This window comes from Muntiacus reevesi, chromosome 7, assembly GCF_963930625.1.
Source record: "Muntiacus reevesi chromosome 7, mMunRee1.1, whole genome shotgun sequence".
Taxonomy (NCBI): Eukaryota; Metazoa; Chordata; class Mammalia; order Artiodactyla; family Cervidae; genus Muntiacus; species Muntiacus reevesi.
In genome coordinates, this window is record NC_089255.1 from 28,706,846 (window position 1) to 28,725,889 (window position 19,044).

At 39.4% G+C, this 19,044-nt stretch overlaps 1 protein-coding gene across 2 annotated transcripts in view; it reads left to right on the top strand.

Moving 5' to 3' along the window:
• The window catches only part of FMN1 (formin 1), a 432,532-nt gene that overhangs the window by 145,215 nt on the left and 268,273 nt on the right, over window positions 1–19,044 (top strand). For both annotated transcript variants that reach the window (XM_065940546.1, XM_065940547.1), the window contains one exon: window positions 18,678–18,739. In XM_065940546.1, the coding sequence (XP_065796618.1) occupies window positions 18,678–18,739 (62 nt within the window). The remainder of the gene's footprint in view (window positions 1–18,677; window positions 18,740–19,044) is intronic.

Genomic DNA, 19,044 nt, shown 5'->3' on the forward strand with positions numbered 1-19,044 from the left:
AAACTCGAAAAGATGCATGCGCTGCAATGTTCACTGCAGCACTATTTACAATAACCAAGATATGGAGACAACGGAAGTGCCCACAACAGATGATTGACTGGTTTAAGAAGATACAGTATGTGTGTGTGCACATATATATGTACATACATGCACATACATACCTACATACACACACATGATGGAATATTACTCAGCCATAAACTATAATGAAATGATGCCATTTTCAGTAATATGGATAGACCTAGAGAATATCATAATAAGTGAAATAAGACAAAGACTTATGTTATATGATATCACTTATATGCAGAATCTAAAAACTAATACAGATAAATGTATATACAAAACAAGCAGATTTACAGATATGGAAAGCAAACATGGTTATAAAAGGGGGAAAGGGTGGGGGATAAATTAGTAGTATGGGATTAACAGATATAAACTACTATACATAAAATAGATAAGCAACAAGGATTTACTGTATAGCACAAGAAACTATACTCAATATCCTGTAATAGCTTATAATGGAAAATAATCTGAAGATACATATGTGTGTGTATATATAATCTGAAAAAATATATGTATATATATGTATATGTGTGTATATGTATATAAAACTGAATCACTTCTCTGTATACCTGAAACACATGCAATATTGTAAAACAGCTAAATACTTCAGTTAAAAAGCTGCACATTTCTATCAGTTGAGCTGATATCCTTTACACGCTGCTCAGATAGTATACTTCTAGAATGATAATCTAGCGGGTTACATTGGGTTTACTAGTAAAGTGGAATTGACCAGAAGATCTTGCCATTTTTATTCCCATTTGTAGTTCCTTCTGTATCATCCTGTCATTTGAACGTTACTTTAGGATGCTAAAATTTCAGAGGAAGTACAGGAGGGCAGGGAAGAACCCAAGTCCTGTGCATTGGCTGTTTGCTCATCAGCTTGGATGGAGGAGAGCTTGGAGTTAGCAGCAGATGGAGATGCATGCTTTTTACAATCTAGATACATGTGACACCTTATAGCGTCCCCCGACAACATTGAGGATAACCCTAACAGTAACCGTGGTTCTCAGCCTTGGCTGTCTATCAGAATCACCTGGAAAGCTGTTAAAACATCCAATGCCTAATGTGCATCTCATACCAACAAAATCTATCTCTGGGCTGGAATTCCTGCTTCAGTGGTTTTTTCAGCCTCCCTGGGTGATTCTAATATGTAGCCAAGGCTGAGAACCACTGAATAGAGGCTTTACAGGGAGGGATTAAATTGGTTGGCTGATGCAGAAGTTTGGCTTTCACAAGGGAGCTGGTTGTGTCTCCAGTTTGTCTTGGCTGATTTTTGACTGTAGTAACACTGGAGCAAGCTCAGAGGTGGGCAGCTGGGCGCAACTGACTTTTCAGAAGTGTGTGTTTGAGGGACCCCTGTGTTGTGTGTGTTGAATCACTCTTTGTCGTCATATGCTCTTAACAGTGGCCTTCCTCTCTCTACAAGAAGGGGAAGAGGGTGATGTGTGCATTTGTGTTCTCTGTTGCCTTCATTTCATGTCATTGTTTATTGAGTTCACTTTAAAAAGTAGATAACTGACTTCCTTGTAATTTTCAGTGAAAAATCATATGAAAAAATCAGATTACTTGGGGGAGAAAACAAAACTCAAACTGCCATTACAAAACTAAAGCAGCAAAATCCAGGAGATTTCAATGAAAGCGAGCTCAACTGCAATGTTTGGAATCAGTGTTTCTAGGTAGCTAAAAGATTTCTACTGTAACTCCATCTCTGTGCACGCATAATCTCCGGTTTTTAGAAATTCTTGACCTGTTGTGCGTAGTTCTCCCTAAGAGTGCCAAGAGATCCTGAAGTAGGGTTGCCAGACAAAATATAGGATGTCCCGTTAAATATGACTTTCAGATAAACAATAATTTTTTAGTGTTAAGTACCACATATTGCCTGAGACACACTAACACTAAAAATGATCTGCTGGGTATCTGAAGTTCACTTTTAACTGAGTTATCTTGAGTTTCTATTTTACTTTTTTAATGATTATATACATATATATATATGTATATATATTTTAATTTATTTATTTGTCTGCATCAGGTCTTGCTTGCAACAGGAGGGATCTAGTTCCCCCACCAGGAGTCAAACCTGGGTCCCATGCATTGGAGGTTTTTCTAGATGTCTAATAGGTTTTCTCATCTTTGGTTTTAGGATTGAGAGAGAATTGAAAATAGATATACACATGAAAAATCAGTTCTTAAATTCTGACTGGTAGAAGCGATGCAAATCAAGACTTTACACTTAACAGGCAATAAGCGCAGTGACGGGTGTAATGTGTTGTATTTTGGAGTACTTTTCCACCATGTGGGAGAAACAAGTGTCCTGTTGCCCTTAGAAATCTGGGCAGGTAGCCTGGCCTCCTGGGTACTTGTCTGGCCTGGTTTACTAGAAAATTCCACTCTGAGTCAAGTTAAAGCTGGCTGGCTTTCACCTGCCTCTCCAGGGACTGACCTTCATCTCCCCTTCTCCTGAGCTTCCTTTCGTTGGCTGTAAAGGGCTCTGTCAGCTACAGGGTCCAGGGGCAAGCTAAAGAGTGAAGAACTTCTCCCAGAGTTTTCAGTGAGATATCTAATGCTTGTGTGTGCCCCATGAGGAATGTATTTTCACTCGGACTCTGTGTATGCTTTCTAATTTTTCTCACTGACTTTAAATGAAGTTTTATGTAGAAAAAGTATATCTGTGAGATTTTGAACACGTTCGTTATCTTTTGTGGAAGAGAGTCCTGCGTAATTTCAAACTACTGGGAAAATAGAGAAGTGGAATGAGCACTTACATACTAATCATCTGTACGCAAACATTTTGCCACAGTTTCTTCAGACTTGTGAAGCCAGGGCTGAGACCACTTTTATAACCTCTCTTAATCCAGTTTCTCTGCTTTTCTCCCCAGCCACTTTCTGGTTTGGGTGGGGGTCACCACCATTACAGGAAGGTCAGTTGTGAATGACATCATCTGTGTATTCCTATAGCATGGGTTTTCTAAACCGTGTATATATGGTATTGCCATATATACTTTGAGAATCATATCACTGTAAATAATACCAGTATTGTCTTTTCCTTTCCAGTTTTCACATCTCATTTCTTACTGCATAGTCCCAGACCTTTAGTATACATAGGAAATCATGAGTGACTGTGAGTATTCTTAAGCTGGCTTCCTGAGGTTTTACTATGACATGTGAAGTTTGCTGAAAAATTCTTAATGTCCTGGATTTGACTTCCTTCTATTCTAAATTAGCTCAGAGTTTTTTTCTTTTTCTTTTTAAAATGGAGGGTGACTGTTGAGCTTTATTAGGATACTTTTTGTTTCATTCTGTATCATTTTGAGATTTTGAGATACAATGCCTTTTCTCCTTTAGTGTGTTAGTATGTTAGATATCACTGATAAGTTTTCAGATGATATATAATTCTTACATTCTTAGAATAAACCCTGCTTAGTTACGTGGCTTATTTTCATATGTTGGCTAATTAGATTTGCTAATTTAGTTTTACTTTTAGTCTATCCTCTTATTGATTTTATTTGTATTATAGAAAGTGAACATAGTCTGTATAATATTTAAATTTTTTAGAGCGATTGTCTCTGTGATTAATTTTAGAAAATACATCATGTGTCTGAAAAGGATTCATGTTGTTTCTGTTGGATTCTGGGGTATAGATAGTAAAGTTTGTTTCTTGTGCCAGTCACTTGTGTTTTTATTTGCTTGATCTATAGTTTCTAATAGAAGTGTTCTGCTTATCTCCTATCATTTAATTTATTTTGTCAGTTTTTGCTTTATGTATTTTAAGGCTAAGATGTTAGTGACATTCAATATCATTACTATACCCAATGCCTTAGTTAAAAAGTAAAACATTAGAAGTACATTTGTACCCTCCTGGGCACCTTCTACCTTCCCCTTATGTGAAATTGTTTATTAATCCCATGTACTTCTTTATACATAGGTATAAAATCCCTAAATATGTGTAATATGATTGTGTGTTTTAAAATTCTAAAAGTGACATCCAACTGTATTTTTTGGCAACTTTTTCTCTCAAAATTATAGTTGCTAAATTAATCTGTGTTGGTATGTATAGTTCCAGGTCATTCATTTTAATGTCTGTATAGTATCACTTGGGGTGAATATATTGTTCAGTATTTATCTGTACTGCTGTGATGGAAATCTAAGTTTCTTCCTATTTTCCACTACTGGAAATGGGGTTTCCTCAAGTGTGCTATTATACATTTGTGTTCATGGTAAACACCCCACTTGGATTAAATTTTACAGTAGAATTTCTGGTTTTATTAATGTGTATCTTTCAGCTTAATGTATGTCAAAATGAATTTTAAAATGATTGTAACAGTTAATACTTTCGTCAATAGAGTGTGAAATTCTTATTTCTCACCAGTAGTTAGTATTAGCAGTCTTTTTAATATTTTCATGTTTGTTAGATGTGAATTGACATCTCACTGTAGTTGTAGTTTGCTTCATCCTGGACAGGTTAGATTGTGTGTCTTTTTATATGTTCAGTTCAGTTCAGTCACTCAGTCTAGTCCCACTCTGCGGCCCCATCTTCCATGAATGTACTGTCCATTTTTCTGTCGGTTGCTTTTCTTATTTCTTTCTACTTGTTTATTCTAGTAATTGTTTGTCCTGGATGCTCATCTTTTGTTGTTCATATTTTGCAAATGTCTTCTCCAGGAGCGTGGCTTATCACTTTCTAGTGGCATCTTTTAGCATAAGTAATTTTGGTAATTTTAATGAAACTGAGTCTAAAACATGTTTTTCTTAAAAAAAAAAAAGTCTTGCTTAAGAAACCTTTTCAAATTCCAATGGCATAAAGATATCCTAATGTTCTTCAAAGTATTTTTTCTGTTTCACTTTTCATATTTGGATTTTTTAAGCCACAGGGATTTATTCTTGTGTATGGTATGAAATATAAATATTTTTCTTAAATTTGGATTTACAAATAGTCTAGGCTTCCATCACAAATTTCAAAACAGCCTCAGTTTTCACGTTTAGTTTCCATATGTGCATGTCTCTATTTACAGATTTTGTTTTCTGTACTGTTTTATGGTTTAACTTGTTATTTATGTATCAGAGTCAGAGTTTCTTAATTGTGATTCTTTCTGATCCTTTTTTGTTTCATGCTGCATTTTTAGTTATATAGTATTATCTTTTATTCACAAACTCTTTCCTTGACAGTGCCAGAGTTTATTCCACTCTTAAACTTTTCAATTATTATGTTTTACATTTCTGTTATTTCTTGTTTGTTTTTAGTAGGTAAGTTGTATTCAGCTCTTTTTGCAACCCCATGGACTGTAACCCACCACGCTCCTCTATCCATTGCATTTCCCAGGCAAAAGAACACTAGAGTGGGTTGTCATTTCCTTTTCTGGGGGATATTCCCAACCCGGGGATCAAACCTACATCTCCTGCATAGGCAGGTGGATTCTTTACCACTGAGCCACTAGGGAATTCTTCTAAAGTTTTTAGTTACCTGTTGTTACTTCTTTTTATATATTCTTTTCTATAGCCCCCAGGCAGCAGTTGACAGCAGCTATTAATACTTCTGGATCCTCTTGACCATTTAGGAACACCACCCCTGTCCCTTTTTCTAAGCTGTAAGCCTAGCCCTGATTTCCTGCCCCACAGAGGGCCCTGTTAGCCCGCCTTCTCTGCAGTCACCGAACTCCAGGCCATCATGCCTATCCCTGGAACCTGAGCTCAGCCAGCCCAAGCTTCGGGCCCAAAGCACCACCGTGCTGCTCTAGTCCATTTCGGTTTCTCCAAGGTGTTACCCTGTCCTAGCACTCACCAGTGACTCTTAACTTTCTTGCTTTTTATTTCAGATGTTGTTACACAGGTTAAGTCTGTGCTTAGTCGCTCAGTCATGTCTGACTCTCTGTGTCCCTCAGAGACTGCAGACCGCTAGGCTCTGCTGTCCATGGGGATTAAGGAGGGAACTAAAAAATGTGAGCCTTTGACAACTGAAGTCTATTGGGCCTCTCAACTTTTTGGAATTGTTGTTCAGTTGCTCAGTTGTATCCGACTGTTTGCAACCCCATGGCCTGTGGCACACCAGGCTTTCCTATCCTTCACCATCTCCTGGAGCTTGCTCAAACTCATGTTCATCAAGTCAGTGATGCCATCCAACCGTCTTGTCCTCTGTTGTCCCCTTCTCCTCTTGCCTTCAGTCTTTCCCAGCATCAGGGTCTTTTCTAATGAGTCAGTTCTTCACATTAGGTGGCCAAAGTATTGGAATTTCAGCTTCAGCATCAGTACTTCCAATGAATATTCAGGACTGATTTCCTTTAGGATTGACTGGTTTGAGCTCCTTACAGTCCAAGGGACTCTCAAGAGCCTTCTCCAACACCACAGTTCAAAAGCATCAGTTCTTTGGTGCTCAGCCTTCTCTGTGGTCCAGTTCTCACATCAGCGCATGACTACTGGAAAAACCATGGCTTTGACTCGACAGACCTTTGTTGGCAAAGTAATATTTATCTGCTTTTCAATATGCTGTCTAGGTTTGTCATAGCTTTCTTCCAAGGAGCAAGTATCTTTTAATTTCATGGCTGCAACCACCATCTGCAGTGATTTTGGAGCCCAAGAAAAGGAAGTCTGCTACTGTTTCCATTGTTTCCCCATCTATTTGCAATGAAGTGATGGGACCAGATGCCATGATCTTCATTTTTTTAATGTTGAGTTTTAAGCCAGTGTTTTCACTCTCCTCTTTCACTTTCATCAAGAGGCTCTGTAGTTCCTCTTCGCTTATTGCCATAAGGGTAGTGTCATCAAGCATATCCGAGGTTGTTGATTTTTCTCCCATCAGTCTTGATTCTGGCTTGTGCTTCATCCAGTCCAGCATTTCCTATGACGTACTCTTCATATAAATTAAATAAGCAGGGTGACAATATACTTGATGTATTCCTTTCCCAATTTTGGACCGGTCCATTGTTCCATGTCTGATTCTAGCTGTTGCTTCCTACCTGCATACAGGTTTCTTAGGAGGCAGGTCAGGTGGTCTGGTATTCCCATCTCTTTCAGAGTTTTCCACAGTTTGTTGTGATGCCACAGTCACAGACTTTAGCGTAATGAATGAAGCAGAAGTAGATGTTTTTTGGACTTATCTTGCTTTTTCTATGATCCAGCTGATGTTGACAATTTGATCTCTGGTTCCTCTGCTTTTTCTAAATCCAGCTTAACATCTGAAAGTTCTCGGTTCACATACTGTTGAATCCTTGCTTGGAGACTTTGAATCATTACTTTGCTAGTGTGTGAAATGCCTCTTACTTGTTCAAATTTTTCTCATATAGGTACCATATCTGTACTAGTCCATCTTTTATCTTTTATAGCAAAGAAAAATTTTCATTTCACAGTTTTGACCCACCCCCATCGCCCCCATCCCCTGACCCCCACCAAATATTTAAGGCATTATTTGTTACCAGGTTTCAAGTTTCCATATGAAATATGACTGCCACCTAGTGGCACACATTGGGTACTTTCAGTTAAATCCTAAGTTTTAGACTCACAAGTTGGGAGCCTCTGAATTTTTGTGTATGTGTGTGTGTCTTTTAAAACTACAGAGATAGAAAGGGGGAAATAAGGTTTGAGGAGCTTGTGTTCCTGGAGTTCAAAAGAGCTTGATATCTCCATTTTACTAGAACAGAAAATAAGGGTAAGAGAAAAGGGCAAAGCAAAAAGGCAAATTTTTCAAGCATTGGCAACTGGAATTTGAACTGTTTCCCCACGGTGAGATGCCTGTGGTGCCTGGTACTGAATACCTACCTTGGGAACCCAGGTACTTATCAAAGAAACAGCCAAAAATTCACTGACCTTTGTACCTACTTTACATCATCACCCACAGACACAGAGACTGAAGTTTTCTGAGTTCATTTTTGTGTATGAAAGGATAGACATGTGTGTGTTCCTCCCCACCATTTATCTTTCCAACCTGACCCCTCTTCTATGTTTGTTGGTAAGATTACATTCCAGTTAGTTAAAGCTTCCAAAGTGGTATGAGCCTCTAAACGGTAGACTTGGCTGGAAACTTAACGTACGTGTTCATCAGCTATTGCCGCAATAATGCTGCGTAACAGACCTTGCTGAAATCCAGTAGTTTTCAATAATAAACATTTATTTGCATAGGCATAAAGGTCAAATGTGGTTCCGCTAAGCTAGTCTGGGCTCTCTCAGGCTGTGCGTAGACTGGGCTTGGCTGGGGGCTCTGGCGAGGGTTTAGGTCTGCACCAGCTCTCGCTCTCCGCGACCCAGGCTGAGTCAGTAGTGACTGTAGGGTGCGTCTTTCTCTTGTGAAATAGCAGGAGTGCCGGAAGCAAGCCAAACTGTGTGCAAGCAAATACGAATACTCTTTACATCCTGTCAGTTCGCATTCTGCTCACCAGAGCCTGAGCCCTAGGAAGTATTCTGCATCCCAAGCGGAATGGGGAGGTGGAAGTGGACGAATAATTGCTGAATGGTGCTCTAGTTTTGCACACCTACGTTTAAAATAATTGAATGAAATCAGATGAAGTCATTTAATAAAGTTTTAATGTATGAATACTGAAGTTATAAGTGCTAAAAGTTTCTTAGACGTTTCAAAGATGTACACCTTGAGAAGCTTTTTAAGACTGGAAGTGTGTACCATTTGTTTTCTTTTACCTAATGCTTAGTTCAGGCTGGGCTTATCGAGATACCAAACAAAGATGAAAGAGCTCCCAAGCAAACTGGTTTTTCTCCCATTTTTTAATATTGGCATTTGTATATTTCTGAGAGAGATTGGAAAATGGTAATTCTATGTTCATGGAATTTCTGTTGTCAAATCTTGTTTTTTTCTGACATGGGAGCGAGTCGTCTCCCTTCTGTATGTATATAGAGCAACATAATACATAGATCTATTGATTTACACGACTTCTACATGGCTTCTTTGTGGTGTCCCGAGGATGAAAGACCAGAAAAAACCGAGGACAGTCTTGGAATGCAGGGATCGATAAAACCAAGGGAGGTCTTAGAATGCAGGAACAGAGGAAAAACAGCCCCTATCGTCCTTCTCTCCCCCTTGTTGTAACTATTAAGGAATTTCAGGTCCTCCTGCGCAGTATAACCTGTCTCCCCTTCTACTCCATATAGGGAGAAGGTTTCTGCCTTACTGTTCCCCCCACCCAGTATACATGCCTCATCCAATCCGCAAATGACCCGCAAGACCCCTATTCTGCTCTTGAACCCTGGCTGTAAAAATGGACCAAGGACTCCTGTTCAACGTCTCTTCTCCCTTGAGCTGGCCTGCGTTCTAACAGCTTCTTCCACTCTAATAAACTTTATTTTCCTCTCATTCTGCCTCATGTGTGGAAATTCATTGCCAACTCACGTGTGGACCATGACACTCTTCCTTTTGAAAGAGGCAGGATGGATCTCCGGCCTGAAATTTGATTCAGATGCCAAGAGTGATGATTTTGTCTCTGTCTCACACACACACACACGCACAGACACACACGTATGGAAAGGTTTATCACCAGCATAATGAAACTTTGGGGGAGAGCAGGGCAGGGCCTCTCAAACTGCCTGAAAAATGCCTTGAGAGAGAAAGGGTAGGAGAGTGGCCTGGAGTTTTATGATGTTCAGGGTTGGGGGCTAGGAGTGGGCTGAGGATGCCTCTCATGGGCCACATCTTGTGTGTTCAAATTTCTTGCCAGTCGCAAAAACTTTGTAACCAGAGTGCCAAGATACGGAGCACAGAGGAAGAGGCAGAGGTGAAGCTTAAAAACTGTCCGCAATTAAAGATTAGAAAATGAAGTTAGACTCTTCATTATACTTTTCCCACCATGTGTGTGATTGTTGATGGCTCACTGATGGAAGATGTTGTATTGACATTGTGTTGTTGTATGGACTGGCTGGCAACCGCAGAATTTGATTTCACCCAACTTTGTCCTCTTGATGTCTACTATTTCTGACGATTACAGGCAGCCGTCCCTGCTCCATATGGTATCGTTTGTGCGGAGTGCATTGTGAATGGGTGTCTGGTGAGAAGTGAACGTGGAGGATCTACTGTGCTCCCAGACTGGGTGGCACACTTTGCTTATTAAACATGAGAACTCAAATTTGACTTTACTTTTATACTAGAGCTAATGATCTGTGACTTTACCTTCCATGACCAGTACTGTTTTCATTCATGTTAAGAGATAGTTGGAGGAAGTCCCTACGTTTGTTCATGGATGAGTTTGAATGTTTATTAATCTGTCAATAACTAGCATGTTTCCCCAACATGCCATCTATCATGTGCCAGAGTTACCGACCAGGGTTCTTGACCTCCTTAAATCAGGAGAAATTGATCAGAAGGCAAACGAGAAATTCAGGCAAGTCTTGGCTGGGACATCTTCCCAGATGGCTCAGTGGTAAAGAACCCGCCTGACATTGCAGGAATTGCAGGAGACTGAGGTTCAGTTCCTGGGTTGGAAAGACCCCCTGGAGGAGGAAATGGCAGCTCAGGCCAGTATTCTTGCTGGGATAATCCCATGGACAGAGAAGCCAGGTGGGCTACAGTCCATGGGGTCTCAAAGAGTTGGACATGACTGAGTGAGTGAGGATGTATGCACTCGAGCGCTGCACTCAAGGGGTCCCAGGTCCCAGCCTCTCCCCAGCTCTTTAATTTGGGGTATATCCTTAGACTGCTTTTATTATTTTTTAAAATTTCTTCTTTAAACCAATTGATTTTTTGTTTCCTTTTAGTTTAAATAAAATTAACTTTATCTTAAGCAATGATTCTCAAACTTTAGCATGCCTTATTACTTGGGGAGCTTGTTAAAGTGTTCTCTCAGTTTCTTAATCAATAGACCTAGGATAGGCCTAAGAATGATGATTTCTAAGAAGTTGCTTTCTAATTATGGTGCTGGAGAAGACTCTTGAGAGTCCCTTGGACTGTAAGGAAATCAAACAATCAATCCTAAAGGAAATTATTCCTAAATATTCATTGGAAGGACTGTTGCTGAAGCTTCGACACTTTAGCCACCCAATGCAAAGAGCCAACTCATTGGAAAATACCCTTGGGAAAGATTGAGGGCAGGAGGAGAAGGGGGCGGCAGAGGATGAGATGGTTGGATGGCATCACTGACTCAATGGACATGAGTTTGAGCTAACTTTGGGAGACAGTGAAGGCCAGGGAAGCCAGGCATGCTGCAGTCCATGGGGATTGCTGAGAGTCAGACACGACTTAATGACGGAACAAGAAGTTCCAGGTGACACGGATGCTGTGGGTCCAGGGACTAAACTGGCAGTGTCTTCTAGCAGTGTCTTATGAACAGTGTCTTAGAGCAGTAATACTCATAATAGCATGGGCTTTATGTGCTAGCTTGACTTTTTTCTAAAGCACATAAAGTAAGTATTCAACTATTAAAATAAAGTCCAGCTGTCTGTTACTGAAAATATGACCTCACTGGTGTGTTTGCAGAGCCTTGGAACACTGAATAGTCTCCAAATATAATTCAGAGGAAGCACCCTTTCCCGTTAAAACTGAAGATCCGTGCTTGAACATGTCTCTGAACGGTATAAGACAATGGGTAGAGCCACTGTGAGATGCACACAGTGCTCACGTTGGGGTCTGTGGGCAGAGATAGAGCTGTGTTTTTTGTCTTGGGGGAAATCAGAAAGTCTCTAATTCCCCAGCTGTGTGCATAATCTAGTTCTGTCAGTGTCGTGTGCGTATGTTGGGGAGGGGCTGAGATATATTGGATGTGTGTGTAAAGAAAGTATAAATGAAAACCAGATTTAACCACAAACTGGTGACTACAGGCTGGGAAGTCCCCAAGGAGAAGATGAACGGATCAGTCATATAACTTGATGGAACCAACCATTATAACACATCACACTAATCATGTTGACTCCACACCCATCAAACCTCACTGTGATTAAAAAGACCCCTGCCTCTTTCAACAGAGAAGGCAATGGCACCCCACTCCAGTACTCTTGCCTGGAAAATCCCATGGACGGAGGAGCCTGGTGGGCTGCCATCTACGGGTTCGCACAGAGTCGGACACAAATGAAGCGACTTAGCAGCAGCAGCAGTCTCTTTTAAAGAGTTAGGGAAAATTTGTCCCAATTTTACAAGTGATTCTTGAAATTGGATAATGTGAACAACCTTTAAGTTCTCAGGCATTTGGAATTTTGTTCATACCTGATGCTTACCCAACCATAAGAACAACAGTAGCTCACAAATAAACAAAATAAGCAAACAAAACTCTGTTAAGGAAATAAGACGGGTTCTTTGGGCTTGAAGGACATCATTGGTACTGACTAGCATGTGGTCTAAGGGTAGTTGTTCAACGATTCACCTCAGTCTATCCATCTGTAAAATGGGTATTGATATGATAAGATCTACCTTCTAAGTATGATGTGAGGATGGCATGAATTAACCCATGTAAAGTGCTTAGAACAGTTCTTGAGAAATAGCACTCAGTAATGTCACCTGTACTTGTGTATAATGTATGTGATTAAGAGAAACTCATTCAGTCAGTGATAAACTGTAGTAGTGATTACTACCCCCATGTTAGAGAGGTCATCTTTAATTTTGTTCTTGGTGAGTTGAAGAATACACCCCTGTGATGGTACCTGCAGAAAGTACATTTTGTTGTTGGGAACTGATCAAAAAGAAAGGTCTGTATGGCAAAAGGGGTTGCTACCAATTAGACCAAGTACTTGACTACAAAAAGCTCTATTTTTATGGGAGGAAGTCCTTACTTCCTCCAAAAATGCTGAATCCTGCAAGTCAGGATCCTTTTTCTGTCTTTCCATATCATGTATTATTTCCCTAAAATACATTATTCAAACTGCTGCTTTTGTGGGCTAGATTATTTAAATCCATTCCTTAATTTCCATTGAGGCTAATGACGCTTCAGAGAAGTCTACCGTTTTCAAGTCCTGATAGTTAGAACCTCTATTCCTCTTTTTCACACATAGAGTCCCAAAGCTAATGAATTTCAGGGTCAAGTTCTCTTTTTGAGAAACAAAAACATCCTTTGTGTTGAACAGAGACCACTGCCTCCCCATCGTCACCCCCAAGAGACAGGGAAGATTTGCGTTGGTCTTCTCCAAGGTATTTGCAAACCCAAAAACTGTGGAGGGAGGGGACTGCCACCAACAGGATACAGCTGAAAACCACCAACCATGATTCATTATTCTGTAACCTTTATACTCTTACCATTCTCTTATGAGCCCTCAAAGGGAGTATTCCACCAGCAAGGGTGTTAACGTCCTCCTCCTTCGTGCTGCCCGCTTATTGTATTTTATCATCTTTGTCACGAATGGGGATGTGTTTTCTTGCCACCTGTCACACTGGGACTGTTGGTACAGAACTGTTGTTTGAAGAGGAGATGAATCAAGATTTACTGGGTGTTAGCTTTGCAGTGATCTTCATCAGTCTGTTGATTAGTCAGAACTATATGTCACGCCCTTCCAGATACAGTTTACCAAAAAAAAGGATCATTTCAAAATATATTCTACATGGTTTCTCTTTAGGATGTAAATGGACATTATTCCCTAGGGGCATCAGTGTTGAAAGAAGGTTGGTTTGGCTAAGCTTCCTTTGCCTACTTTGTGGAGACTTGGAATTGATTCAGGTTTAAATGTTGATCATCACTTTGGTTAGGGCTCAACACTTATACAAGACTCACACTTACTAAATTGTTCTTATTTGATCCACCTAGAGGACTTTTAGGGGCTTCCCAGGTGGTTCAGAGGTAGTGAGTCTGCCTGCCAATGCAGGAGACATGGGCTCGATCCCTGGGTCTGGAAGACCCCCTGGCGAAGGAAATGGCAACCCTCTCCAGTATTCTTGCCTGGGAAATCCCATGGAGAGTGGAGCCTGGCCACCTACAGTCCATGGGGTCGCAAAGAATTGGACACGACTTAGCAACCCAACAACTAGAGACTCTCATACCTATATGATAATCTTTTTAAATGACATGGTGGTGGTGGTCAGTCGCTCAGTCATGTCCAGCTCTTGGCGACCCCATGGACAGCAGTATGCCAGACTCCCTGTCCTTCACCATCTCTTGGAGCTTGCTCAAACTCATGTCCATTGAGTCAGTGATGTCATCCAATCATTTCATCCTTGGTTGTCCTCTTCTCCTCCCGCCTTCAGTCTTTCCCAGCATCAGGGTCTTTTCTAATGAGTCAGCTCTTCACATCAGGTGGCCAAAGTATTGGATCTTCAGCATCAGTTCTTACAATGAATATTCAGGATTGATTTCCTATAGAATTGACTGGTTTGATCTCCTTGCAGTCCAGGAGACTCTCAAGAGTCTTCTCCAGCACCACAGTTCAAAAGCATCAATTCTTCAGCACTCAGCCTTCTTTATGATCCAACTCTCACATCCATACATGACTACTAGAAAAACCATAGCTTTGGCTAGACGGACCTTTGTTGGCAAAGTGATGTCTCTGCTTTTTAATATTCTTTTTATGACATGTGAAGAAGCTAATATATATAAATATAACCTTAGCAATCTTTTTCTTATACTTTAATGCTAGGTATGCATAAAGAAAATGATATAAAAGAGATAGAAGCTAGTGCTAGTGCTAAGTCACTTCAGTCTTGTCAGACTCTTTGTGAGTCTATGGACCATAGTCTGCTAGGCTCCTCTGTGAGTGGAATTCTCCAGGCAAGAATACTGGAGTGAGTTGCCATTTCCTTCTCCAGGGGATCTTCTCAACCCAGGGACTGAACCTGCATCTTAACATCTCCTGCACTGGCAGGCGGGTTCTTTACCATAAAGCCACGTGGGAATCCCCATGGAGGCTAAAGAAGAGATTTTTCATTGAAAGGCCTTCTTCCCTCGTAACCCATCTCAGCTCCTCTTCCTCTGGATGGCACCATGTTCCTGATTTTGTTAATAGTGTTTGTTTTTCTTGTATAGTCTTTCATTTGTGAACCTAGATATAGAATTTTGGGATAAGGAGGTATGGATATCTTCAACTTTATTAGAAAGTGTTGAGCATTTTCCATAGTGATGGTACCAATTTGCATTCCTACCACAAGGGCTTGAGGATTTCCATTGCCTCACATCTTCACCAGCAGTCAGTTCTGTCTTTCTTCCTGATTGCTAAATGAGAATAGGCACATGTAATGTATCTGTTACTTGCGTGTCCTCTTTCAGAGTGCCTATTGATGCATTTAGCTAATTTTCATTTTCTGTAGTTTTTTAAGGAACTATTCATACAGATATTTATACTAGATCTTTGATTGTTGGTTCCAATTATATTCTTCTACTCTATGGCTTGTCTTTTCTCTTGCTTTATAGTATATTGATGAAAAGTTCTTAATTTTAATATAGTTGAATTTGTTACTTTTATCCTTTAATGCTTTTTTGCATCCCAAGTTCTTTCCTATCCTGAAGTTATAAAAATATTACTGTGTGTTGCTTATAAGATACTTAATTTTGTACAGTGTAGCTCTTTATCAATTTGGAATGACTATTCCAAGGTATAAAGTTGGGATCCAGCTTCATGTTTTTGTCATGAGACTATCCACTTTTCCCAACCAGTAATTATTGAAAAGACTGCTCTTTATTGTAAAGAAAGATCACTTGTGCTGCTTCTGTTGTACCAAGTAACCATACGTTTATGTTGTATTTCTAGTCTCCTGGTCTATTAGTTCCTCTTTTAATGCCACACCACCATAATTGGGTTGTGATAGGAAAAAGTAATTCTTGTTACATAGTAAGGCATGTTGTCTTACCTTAATGTTTTTGTGAAGTTTTTTGGCTTTTTGCGTGTTCATGCTTCAATATACATTTCAGAATGAGCGCCTTAAGTTTGAACAAAACAAAAACCCTGGGAAATGTTGAATGGGATTGCATTGAATTGCTAGACCAATTTGGGAAGATCCATCTTTATACTATGGAGTCATGCAAAACATGACTTGCTTACTTTCTATGTCTTTCTTGGTAATATATTTAAATACAGTGTTGCTGTTTTCTCACATGAAGTCTTCCATTTTTTTGGTTAGGTTCTTTTTAAGTACTTTTTATTTTTAGAGGTACTTGTAAATGTCAAGTTTTTTTCTTTAAACTGTTGGTGATATCAAGATTTTTGTATTCTGATTTTACATCCATCAATTCTACTAAACTCATGTATTAATTCTAATATTTTACCTGTAGAATCTTTTGGATTTTTCTAAATGCGCAATCATACTAAATAATGAGTTTATGTTTTCCTTTAATATATGTATATGTGTGTGTATGTGTGTGTGTGTGTGCACGTGTGTTTTTCTTTTTTCTTGTCCTACTGCTTCTGCTGGTACCCTTAGGAAAACAATGAATAGAAGTGGTGGTAATAAGTATTCTTGTGTTACGGTGAATCTCCTAGGGAAAGCATTTGGAAGTTAAATATTTGTAAGCTTTAAAGAATTTTAATGTACTATAGAGTTAACTTTTTTTAGTATAAGAATTCTGATTCTGAGTTTTAACCTGATGTGTAGATTCATGTAACCACCACCATAATCACGATCGAGAATAGTGACCCTCAAAATTCCTTTGTATGCTGCTCTGTTGTAGTCAAACATTCCCCTGTGTCTAACTTGTGACCACTGCTGCTCTGATCTGTTCTTCATCTGCGTGGTTTTGCCTTTTCCAGAATGTTACATGAAATTAAACAACAGTTAACCTCTCAGGCTGACTTCCTTCACTCTGCAAAATGCCTTTGATGTTTGTCTTTGTTGATGTGTTGTTATTATTGTTGAGTAGTATTGAATTCTATGGACGTGCCACAGTTTATGTATACATTAACCAGATGAATTATGCACATTTTTTAGCTATGCAACTTATTTTGCTTCTTTGGATAATGGGGATAATGCACCTACATGATAGGGTTATTGTGGGGATGAAATGAGTTAATCGCTATGACATACTTAGGTAATTCCTGATATATAGTACGTGCTCAATAAATACAATCCACTATTATTGTCCACATTATTAATAAAGATTTTGAAGTAGAAAAGAACTTGACAAGTTCAAGGAATAGGAAGAGAGCCAGCGTGCCTGGTGTGTAATGAGAGGGGCAGGTGGCATGTAGAAGGTACGTAGGAGCAGGATCAGACCTGATGGGCTACAGCGTGGAGGTTTTATTTTAGTCCAAATACAGTAGAAAGCACAGGGCTGAGACCTGATCTGGTTTATGACTTTAGTAGATCATTTAGGCTGTGGTGAAGAGAATGAGTTATAGAGGTGGTGGGAGTGAAAGCAGATTACCACGGTGGTCCAGGGAAAAGATGGTGGGGGCTTAGATCATAGTCGTGCTCATGGGGTTGGTGAGAAGTGGTTTGACGGAAGGTAGGGTTCGGAGGTAGAACCCGCAGAACTTGCCGAGGGATCGTAGTTCAGTGGAACACATTCCCCATCAGAGCAGTGGTGTGGCTAGTCTTAATTATCAGCAGCAACGCTGTTTTCTCTTACGGCTTTATATTACAAAAATATATTGGAATATAGTTGATTTACAATGTTGTTAGTTTCTGCTGTACACCAAAGTGAATCAGTTATACATATGCACATATATCGACTCTTTTTTAGATTCTTTTCCCTGACCAGTCATTACAGAGTATTGAGAAGAGTTCCCTGTACTATACAGTAGGTTCTTATTAGTTACAGTAGGTTCTTATTAGTAGTTATAGTACGGGTTGCCTGTACTATACAGTAGGTTCCTATTTTATGTATAGTGGTGTGTTATCTACTTTTGAATTGAAACTTAAACTTTCTTGCTTGATTTCTGGGATCCACCTGAAGAAATAGCCTGCCTTTTCATACACTTTCAAATGACATCTGATTTCTTTCTTATAGTCACAGTCCCAAACACATCTGTAAAAAAATAAAAACAGAAACTTATCCCACAACAGTGTTTTCTCTGAGTGGTTCTCTAAAGCCTGTGTAGTGCTGTGACCCCTCATTCTAAGTCGTCCTGCTGGAAGGAAATTTGATTCATCAGTGGGATGGTAGTTTTAGTGGTTGGCAGGAGTTCCTGTGTACACTTGGGACTGACTGTTGGAATAAACATTATTAGACTCAGACTAAAATTGGACCAGAAATTTATTTTCATCCTCCTTTCAGCCTCAACTCACCCTCGAGTCTCTCATCCACATGACAAATGGTCTTGACTTTTTGAAGTGATCTTAAAGATTAAAGTCAGCCCTGGGTGCTGACTTATTAGTCTTGCATTCAAAAGGAGATTTTTTTTTTTTTTTTTTTTTTTGGAAACAGTTAAAAATAGAGTTCTCTGATCTCACACGAAGACATTTTCTTTTATTTCCTGTGTGTCTCCTCTTAACATGACTATATTTGTTCTCTGTGAGTCTTTAGCTTCCAACTCCTTCTTAAGAAAACACCTGATCAGTCTTTATCTGGAATACTCATAATTCCTTAAAAAAAAAAAAACTCTACCCTATCTGCTTAATTTCAGACATTTCATATTTCAGGATTTGCTAAATCGGGGGGTAAATCTCCCTTCTAGATTGAGTTTCTAGTTGCATTTTGCCGTAGTTTTTATCATCTCTTGTCAGGTTAATGTCAAACTATTTATTTACTCAGTTGGCTGGTATGAGGGCTTATGGAATCTTAGAGCTATTCTGTGCATAATTTTGTGCTTCTTTGTAATTGACTTCTTTTGTGTTCTTACAGAATACCAAGCTGCTATTTTACACTTGAAGAGGGAGCACAAAGAAGAAATTGAAAACCTACAGGTATATTTCTTTGATTCTACTGAACTGGTTATTTGAGACTGATGCTTGGTTTTCTCATGTGTTGAAGTAAATGCTCAGCTTTTTTGACACATTTACCAAGACAGCATCTCCACTTTGTACCTGCCACCAAGTCTTGAGTTTATACTGGGGATGAAAGTCTTGAACACCATTTTTAGTGGAATTAAATTCCTGTTTTTAAAAAAATACCACAGATGTATTTGGGGAAAGATTTGATTGGAGAAAATGATGGTTTTATTTGGAATGCGGGGAAGAAGATGGAGTATTTAGACTTTTACTGTTTCTAA